The 10,371-nt window shown below is 43.9% G+C and overlaps 1 protein-coding gene across 1 annotated transcript in view; it reads left to right on the plus strand.

Annotated features, from left to right (window-relative positions):
• The window catches only part of gfra4a (GDNF family receptor alpha 4a), a 315,428-nt gene that overhangs the window by 303,440 nt on the left and 1,617 nt on the right, over window positions 1-10,371 (plus strand). Inside the window, exon 6 of the mRNA XM_084311098.1 lies at window positions 9,826-10,004. Within this exon, the coding sequence (XP_084167224.1) occupies window positions 9,826-10,004 (179 nt within the window). The remainder of the gene's footprint in view (window positions 1-9,825; window positions 10,005-10,371) is intronic.

Genomic DNA, 10,371 nt, shown 5'->3' on the forward strand with positions numbered 1-10,371 from the left:
GTAGCAGAGGACAAAAGGCACGGCGATACGTTTTTCGATTTTAAGAGCTAGTTCGTATTTATTACACACTCTGCACTCACTCCTTACAACAACAACAACAACAACAACAGACATACAAAACAGTCACGTCGTCACCCCGCAAGGGTTTATGGGTAACGTAGTCCCAACAACATGGGCTACGTCGCTGTGAATTATAATATATTAAAGATCTTACTTGTCCTGCTGCCGAGTGGCCACCACTACAGTGTAAACATTGCTGACGTCTCTTTCCCAGCTGAAGGGAAGGAGTCCTAAAGGCACCCTTTCAATAATAGTATGTATAATATAATAATAATAATAATAATAATAATAATAATAATAATAATAATAATAATAATAATAATAATAATAATAATAATAATAATAATACATACATAATAATATATGTAATATTATACTTGCACAGTAAGTAGGCTGAATCACGCCTGAGAGAGAATTCCTCATATTTTTATAAGGGAAAGAAATACCTTCAGCGGTCTGAGACTTGTTTTCCATACCATTAATAACTGCTATAGCCTGGAGCTCCTGTTAGCGTGCGGCGCGCTGCAGCCCGGCTGCGTCTGAGGCCTTTTGAGTTAATAAATAACAGCGTTTACACTACTCTCCTCGGAGACCCTGGGAAAACAACAAACATCCCTCTTACTGTCATCATTTCACTGCTTATAGGAGCAAACGGTTCATCCCGGTCCGACGGCTGGTACAGGACGTGACGATAATAGATTCCCCAACGGGGAGTCGCGTGTTTTGATTGATTGATTGATTGAAAAGTTTATTAACAGATTGCAGAATGGGTACAGTACAGTACAGCTCAATACATACAATTGTTAAGGGGATGCAGACCAGAGAAAGACTTTCGTCTTGTTTACATCAGGGTCCCCCATTTTCAATTCATCATATGACACACATGACATACAGATAGACAGTCACCGGCACTCCTATAGTAGATACAGACCTATAGTAGATACAGACCTATAGGAGATACAGACCTATAGGAGATACAGACCTATAGGAGATACAGACCTATAGGAGATACAGACCTATAGGAGATACAGACCTATAGAGGAGATACAGACCTATAGGAGATACAGACCTATAGGAGATACAGGAGCTATAGGAGATACAGACCTATAGGAGATACAGGAGCTATAGGAGATACAGACCTATAGGAGATACAGACCTATAGAGGAGATACAGACCTATAGGAGATACAGACCTATAGGAGATACAGACCTATAGAGGAGATACAGACCTATAGGAGATACAGACCTATAGGAGATACAGACCTATAGGAGATACAGACCTATAGGAGATACAGACCTATAGGAGATACAGACCTATAGGAGATACAGACCTATAGGAGATACAGGACCTATAGGAGATACAGACCTATAGGAGATACAGACCTATAGGAGATACAGACCTATAGGAGATACCGGTGATGATGATGATGATAATGATTCGGTGTTTGGCTGCAAGCCAATAATTGTGAACATGAATCCATCTACCCTGCATGGCGAGATGCTTCGTAAGCAGTTTGTTTGATCGTTGTCCCCACCATCATCATCATCATCAGCGGTTTGTAACACGTGTAATCACAGTGTAATCACAGTGTCATCACAGTGTAATCACAGTGTCATCACAGTGTCATCAAGAGTACTTTTCCCCCCATTTATTTTGAACGATAAAGGGCAATCGATAATAAATAAAAAAAAACACCTTCTCCTTTTGGTGATGCCTGATGTTTTACAGGTGTTATTTATTATGTATGGTGGGGGGGGGGGGGGGGGGGGGGTTGGTAATGTTGCCGGTGCCTCTGTCGTTTGCTGAGACAGGACTTCAGATGGCCTTTGATGACTTCGTAATTGAGCGTAATTTGGTTCCCTGCCGGAGAACTAATGAGGTGGACACAGAGAGAACAGTGCTGTGGGGCGAAGAGAGAGAGAGAGCGAGAGAGGGAGAGAGAGAGAGAGAGAGAGAGAGAGAGAGAGAGAGAGAGAGAGAGAGAGAGAGAGAGAGAGAGAGAGAGAGAGAGATCATGCAGTCGTCGGCAGACAAGGGGGAGAAGGAAAGAAATGCTGGGGGGAAAAAAGTCCCTGCAAAGAGGGAGAGCTCAGTTTATTTTCTTTTTTAAAACAGCCGTGGCCCCACTGCTAACAGCTCCTCCGCCACAGTAATGGCAGCATCACTATGCAGAGAGGCTGCTCTTGGACTTCTCTCTCCATGTCTGAAAGCTCGAGTGTGGAAAACGAGAGTACAACTGGAGGTGAAACTAATTTATGTCCCCGCTTATTTTCGTCCTTTTTTTTTTCTTCTTCTTCCCCCTCCTGGAAGTTAGATAGATAGTATGAACAGATGAAGGACGGAGACTGACACCGGTCTCAGCGGTGCGCTTCTGGCCTCGGCTCCGCGGTTACGCGGCTTCGGGGGGAATGAATCTCATGAAGTCCGTGGGGGAAAGGAACCCCCCCCCCGGGGGAGCGACTTAAAAGTCAAAGCGGTGCGAGGCGACTGAGCTTTAAACAGCCATGTCCAAACATTTACAAAGGGACTGTCACAACAGCTTACCGCTCAACATATCAATTGGCACTTCATCTGCGTGGTGCGATGGTGTCTGGCGAGCCGCGGTGGCGAGCAGCCGGAATAGCGCCTTCCCTGTCATTACTCACCCTGCCGGGGAGCAGCACACTGCGGGGAGATAACTGCACGCTTTCTGGGAGGCGGCGCCGCTTCTCCACCTGTCCTCCACCGCTAATGACCCCCGGCACCATTAGCGCGGCGTGGTCCACCACACCGCGGCGTCGACGCATCTTCCGCGAGCCCCGCGATCTGTCTTCCTCACTATTGACTTGTTCTCTCGCACAATGTTGTTGTGTTGCAATTGTGCAGCTTCCCCTAATTAGCTGCAGAGCTGGCCGTGTGGTGATGTGTGCGTGGGGGCGGAATTCAAATGGGATCCCGTTGTTCACAGCATCTGTCTGTCTGTCTGTCTGTCTGTCTGTCTGTCTGTCTGTCTGTCTGTCTGTCTGTCTGTCTGTCTGTCTGTCTGTCTGTCTGTCTGTCTGTCTGTCTGTAGTCACGGTTTGCAGTTACATTCTAGTGGAGGGAGTCAGGCTTCACATTGATCGCTGCAGAATTCTGTTTGCCGAGGCAAACCTTTCCTTATCTGTGATGAATACATTTTGTTATGATCCTGCAAGACGTCAAATCAATATAAATAATAAATAAGCTATCTTCCATAGGTTGGTATGAGCTTACTCTGTTGACTGGTTTTATAATTATCACCCAGGGAAGAACTCGAGCTGTTGCTGTTGCTTGATGGTATCAAATCAAGCTCTCTTGAAATTTGTAAAGGTGTCCCACTAGGGTCTATTCTGGGTCCACTTTTATTTTAATTATATATAAATAATGAGGTATTTTTTCTTCTCCGCATTGTGATGTAAATTTTTTATCAGATGATACAATCTTGTATGCAGTCACTGGCTCCACTGTTAAACTGGCCACTACAAATGTACTGTCTGCTTTTGATGCCTTTCAGCTATCTGAGGCTCACACATCTCATTTATTTTCAAGGCCTTGTGTGAACAATACTACAGATATTAGTATTCATGCGCTTCAAGGTTCTCAAATTCAACTAGTAGAATCTTATAAATATTTAGGAATTTTGTTAGATAACACGCTCTCTTTTTATACCCATGTGGGGAGTTGAAAGTAAAAATGTTGAAACAAATCATACTCTTCTACTGCCAGTAAGGTAGACCATTGTACAATCAACAAATATGTCTGTATGTGATTGTGGTGACATTCTGTACATGCATGCCTCTCCTCTACCTTAAAACCCCTCCATGCTGTGTATTATAGCACACTGCGTTTTATCACTGGAGATACATTTCTCACTCAACATTGTATTTTATATGAAAAAGTGGGATGGCCTTCTTTAAAGAGAAGGGATATGCATTGCATTTGGTTTATCTATAAGGCTCTGCTTATGAAACATCCCTATTACTGTATCTTGGCTCTTTGATTTCTTTTAAATACAGCACATATGGTACTAGGTCACAGGATTACTTGGCTTTAGATATAAAAAACTGAGCTTGGCAAAACCGGTTTTAAATATTATGCTTCGTACAAATGGAATCCCTACAGACAACCTTGAAGTTAGAACTTTTCATTCCTTAGAAGATTCTAAAGTTTTTAACTCTGATATTTTAGATGTTGCTTGTACTTGTAATGTAATGTAATGTTTGTTCGGCTGAATCTTTGTCTGAAATGTACTAGATAGATAGATAGATAGATAGATAGATAGATAGATAGATAGATAGATAGATAGATAGATAGATAGATAGATAGATAGATAGATAGATAGATAGATAGATAGATAGATAGATAGATAGATAGATAGATAGATACTGTAGATAGATACTGTAGATAGATACTGTAGATAGATAGATACTGTAGATAGATACTGTAGATAGATAGATACTGTAGATAGATAGATACTGTAGATAGATAGATACTGTAGATAGATAGATAGATAGATAGATAGATAGATAGATAGATAGATAGATAGATAGATAGATAGATAGATAGATAGATAGATAGATAGATAGATAGATAGATAGATAGATAGATAGATAGATAGATAGATAGATAGATATTGTAGATATATACTGTAGATAGATACTGTAGATAGATACTGTTGATAGATAGATACTGTAGATAGATAGATACGATAGATAGATAGATAGATAGATAGATAGATAGATAGATAGATAGATAGATAGATAGATAGATAGATAGATAGATAGATAGATAGATAGATAGATAGATAGATAGATAGATAGATAGATAGATAGATAGATAGATAGATACTGTAGATACTGTAGATAGATAGATAGATAGATAGATAGATAGATAGATAGATAGATAGATAGATAGATAGATAGATAGATAGATAGATAGATAGATAGATAGATAGATAGATAGATAGATAGATAGATAGATAGATAGATAGATAGATAGATAGATAGATAGATACTGTAGATAGATACTGTTGATAGATAGATACTGTAGATAGATAGATACTGTAGATAGATAGATACTGTAGATAGATAGATAGATAGATAGATAGATAGATAGATAGATAGATAGATAGATAGATAGATAGATAGATAGATAGATAGATAGATAGATAGATAGATAGATAGATAGATAGATAGATAAGTAAGATAAATGTGCACTATTGCTTTACATTGTTGTAAACAGGTCGCTCATGAAAAACAGATCTTGGTCTCATAGTGCTTTACCTGTATAAAGAAATGGTGGCACACCCAGATACTATACCGAATGCTTTAAAATCTGAATACGCTCAACAGCTTTCTTCTGAAAATCTGGAGAATAATGGGTGTGATTTCTGCGTCTAAGCAACTCACATCCATCATACAGTACGTGCTGGAGATATTAATTGATGAATCTCTCACTCATATCTTCACATATCTTCATTTGAGCATGTTTTAATTGAAGTGACTTTCATGCTAAAGTAATTGCAGCCGAGCAGCCCATTAGCTGAACCAGAATGAATGCTTTATGAATATTAATTGATGCGTCATGTGATCGTAAGTCATACTGGGCCGAGGTATATGTGCTTGGAGCCAGTGAGCTGCTATGAAGTGCATAGGACCATGTAAATTATACATAGTACAGAATTAAAACAATGTTATTTTCAGTGATTGTAAAATTATTACAATTTTTTTTAAATAATACAAAGGTTTTCGTAGCCTAGTTACAGATTGCTTGTGCTCTGCCAGCGTTTCACAGACAGCTTTAAGTGGAATAAAACCCTATTTAAGAATTCATATTTAAGTTATTTCTATGATCTGTCTGTAGGACGGCCTAATCAATATTTATTTTGAACAATCTCTCTGAAAGACAGAGAGGAGTAGCCTGGCTGACTCTTGTGTAGGGCATAGAGCCTAGAAAGACAGAAAGGAGTAGCCTGGCTGACTCTTGTGTAGGGCATAGAGCCTAGAAAGACAGAAAGGAGTAGCCTGGCTGACTCTTGTGTAGGGCATAGAGCCTAGAGAGACAGAGAGGAGTAGCCTGGCTGACTCTTGTGTAGGGCATAGAGCCTAGAGAGACAGAGAGGAGTAGCCTGGCTGACTCTTGTGTAGGGCATAGAGCCTAGAGAGACAGAGAGGAGTAGCCTGGCTGACTCTTGTGTAGGGCATAGAGCCTAGAGAGACAGAGAGGAGTAGCCTATGGCTGACTCTTGTGTAGGGCATAGCCTCTCATAGAGCCTAGAGAGGGTCCTTTTGATGCTTTGTTGGCACGTCCTTTTGATCTTTGTCAGGAAATCAACGATAATGAGGGGACTTATCTCTGCCCTACAATTGTGGGGCACAATTATGAGATGGTAATTACAGAAATACTGTAACATTTTAGCTAGTTAGCCGTAAGCTCCCTTGCGTTGATCATGCGGTTCTCTTCCACTCTCTGTCTCTGCCGGGCTAGTAACTCCCTTCCTCTGTAATCCTGGTATCCGTCTAGCTCCTGTAATGTGAGGAGGTTGTATGGCGTGAATTATGAGGTTGTATGGCATGCATTTTGAGGTGTATGATGTGAATTATGAGGGGTATGATATACAGATGTATTTTTGCAAGTGGTACAGTAGCCAATCACCATCCTCACCCGGTTTTTGGGCAAATATTGTGCCTCCATACAGACACTTTTCCAGTGTTTTTGACGACAGAAACACTTGGAGAGGGGGACCTGGTGGATACGTCAGCGTCTGTTAGCAAAGCTGTTATTTCAGCGAACACACAGTGACGTTAGGTTCTAATTTAAAACCAATCCAACAGCAGACAGTCATATCTTCCGTCTGTTTCATCTCCATTTTTCCGATGGATCAATGTGACCAGGAAGTCATAGTCGCCTCTCCTTGACTGGTTTGATAAACAAAAAAAAGCATCCAAAAGCCAGCCATCCCTGACAGACCAATACAGTAGCGCTTTTATGCTTTCAACAGCATTAACTAAAACATTTACATTATTTTGTTTTGCACCATGTGTCCTTGCAACAAGACTGTTCCATGTAGAGAATATCCAGAAAAGAAAGTAGCCACTGCTGTCTCTGCAAAGAGCATGCCAACGCAGAGCGATCGATGTGACTGTTTCTATTAATGAGGATCGGTGTGACACCAGTGATTAGGGCAGTGATTTTCAAACTGTCAGGGAATCCACATCTTCAGAATAAATGTGTTTCCAAAGCTGAACTGATTTGGAGAATACTGTGAATGAATGACCTTTATTGTCATTGTCACAGGTACAACACAATTTAAAATGCAGCCCTAGGTGCTAACAGTCAACACAGTCCTAAATAATAACAACACAGTTCTAAAAATAATACACAGTCCTAAAATAATAAAAACAAGAGTGAGACAAGAGCATAAATAGACATAAATAGGGGGGATATAAAAAAATATTTGCACAATTCCCTTGGTGTTGTGTGTGTGTGTGTTGCCCCGTAGTTTATTGTATTGTACAGGGGGTGGGGGGGGGGGGGGGGGTTGCAGAGGAGATTGTTTTGCTTTAAAGCTTAGCCGAGTTTAGTGCACTTATGGGTAGAAACTGAACTTGAGTCTGTTAGTCCGGGTGGGCATGACACTGAAACGCCTGCCCAAGCGCAGCCGTATGAGGTGTTTGTTGCCAGGGTGGTGTGGGTCCTTTAGTATTTTGATTGCCTTCTTAAGACAGCGGGAGTTGTAAAGTTCTTCCAGGGAGGGGAGAGGGCATCCAATGATTTTCTGGGCCGAGTTGACAACCTTCTGGAGCTGAGGAACCACACGTTGATACAGTACGTGAGGATGCTTTCCACGGAGCAGCGGTAAAAGGACACAAGCAGGTCTTGTCTGAGGTGGTATTTTCTGAGTATTCTCAGGAAGTAGAGTCTCTGTTGTGCCTTCTTCACGATCGCCGTGGTGTTGGTTCTCCAGGTCAGGTCATCCTCCAGGTGGACACCCAGGAATCTGATGGTCTGAGACTCTCTCCACGCATCCCCCGTCGATGTACAGGGGCTGTATGTCGGTCTTCTTCCTCCTGTAGTCCACGATCATCTCCTGGGTCTTTAGCTTGTTCAGCTGCAGGTTGTTAATTTTGCACAGGGCTGACCACCTCATCGCGGTACGCGGTCTCGTCACCTTTGGAGATACAGCCCACACCACGGTGGTGTCGTCAGCAAACTTGATGATGGCGTTGCTCAGGTGGACTGCGGTGAAGTTGTGGGTGTAGATGGAGTAGAATAAGGGACTCAGCACGAAGCCCTGGGGGGATCCGGTGCTGAGGCTGATGGCTGTGGAGGTGTGGGGGCCTATCCTGACCCTCTGGGGGCGGTCAGACAGGAAGTCTGGCAGAGGGGGTGGTTTAGTCCAAGATCTAGTCTGTCAGGCAGGATGGTATTAAATGCAGAGCTGAAGTCCACGAAGAGCAGCCGTGCGTAGCCCCCCCCCCCCTCTCTCAAGGTGGCACAGGGTAGAGTGGAGAGTTGTGGCGATGGCATCCTCCGTGGACCTGTTGGCTCTGTAGGCGGGTCTAGTCCGGGCGGGAGGCTAGAGATGCTGTGGGGCTGTACTGTAGGCCAATAGGACGAAACTACTAGTCCACTGTGTCGGTCAACATGTCTATCTTTCAGTGGACTTGAAAGGGGTGGGATAGGTGTAGGCATGGGGATGGGATAGGTGTAGGCATGGGGATGGGATAGGTACAGGCATGGGGATGGGATAGGTGTAGGCATGGGGATGGGATAGGTACAGGCATGGGGATGGGATAGGTACAGGCATGGGGTGGGGACAACAGGTAATAATGTGAATAAAGTAACAAACCATTAACCAACCAAGAACTATCCATTCATCTCCCAAATTCAAGATTTCTACCTGCTTACCTCTAATTCTAAAGGTTATCAGTTAAATATGTGTTCCTACACAATGTTAACATATAGTCCTCCATATTCCTAGTACCTTAAATTATAATGTATGCCTCCCAAAGTAACCCACCCCCCCCCCCCCCTTTTTTTAATAATGTCCCTAAAAAGAGTCTCGATGACTCCATCACTGGGGTTGAACAGTTCTTAAACACTGCAATTCCATCATAATCTCAGATGCAGAGTACCACCCATGCACATGATTACACAATGGTCCATGTTGCCACAAAAGAGTCTCGCATGAAAGCCGAGAGATGTATCAACAAGTAGAGGAGGGGGCGGCTAAGTGGCGCAGTGGGCAAGGCTCTCGCCACTAACGCAGGATATGCTGGGTTCGAGCCCAGCTCTCGGCGTTGCTTCCGGCTTGGCTGGTCGTTCATACTAATACAATTGGCAGTATTAGGGGGTGGGAAAGCCGGTGGGTGGGGATCGGACGTTGTGGACAGCAACTCCTACAGGTCGGCTGGTGCGCCTGTACAGCAGAATCAGGTGAAAAGATGTGACAGCTGCCTCCTCGTGTACCGGAGGGGAGGCGTGATGCAAGGCTTGGTCCACATTGCAGCCGACCAGTGGGAGGCATGGTTTAACAACGTTCGAGACAGGGGAGGGTAGAATTGGATAATACGAAATTGGGATGGGAGAAAAATAGAAAATGGGGAGAAAAAGTAGATAAAAAAAAAACAAGTAGAGGAGGCGGCGGATGTGAACATGTGTATCATTTCCACACCGCCGCTCGGATGAATGGAGCGTATCAACGTGTCCTCTGGCGAGACACGTCCCTGTACATAAAGACGTCTCTACTATGTTGTCTTCCAGAAAATTCCATGTTGGGGTTCGGGAACGGGTCGGACGGGAGGACGAGCGCCAGGCAACCGGGATCAATGCCCAGCCCGGCGACCGACGGCCAGAACCCGCACTTGCCGGCGACCACCCCCAGCGGCGGAGTCGTCATGGAAACGGAGCAGAACATTCTGAGGGTGCAGATACCTACCCAGGTGAGAATAGCAGATTTTCTTTTAAAAAGTGACTCTAAACTGTTGGGCGGTACCTGGCTTGCACTTTGTCACAGCTTTCAGGTTTACGAGCAGAAAAGGGCAAATTCACCGCTTTCCCGCGACGGATTCCCGCTAAAAACAGGCCGAGAGAGACATGTTAATTCCAGCCTCCAGTTCATTCTCTCAGCGCCCCCCCTCGCCGCCCCGGCGCTCCATTAGGCAGAGCAGGCCGGCTCGTCTCGGCTTGCTTTGGTGATGTATGGCCGGCGTAATGGGCAGAGACCAGACTGTAGCACGTCGCCACCGCGAGAGAGAAGACATGTGGTTCGAGTCCTCGGACGAGGAGCTCCGGCGGCCGCACGGAGAA

The sequence above is a fragment of the Notolepis coatsorum genome (genome assembly GCF_963971535.1).
Source record: "Notolepis coatsorum genome assembly, chromosome: 3".
NCBI classification, from domain to species: domain Eukaryota; kingdom Metazoa; phylum Chordata; class Actinopteri; order Aulopiformes; family Paralepididae; genus Notolepis; species Notolepis coatsorum.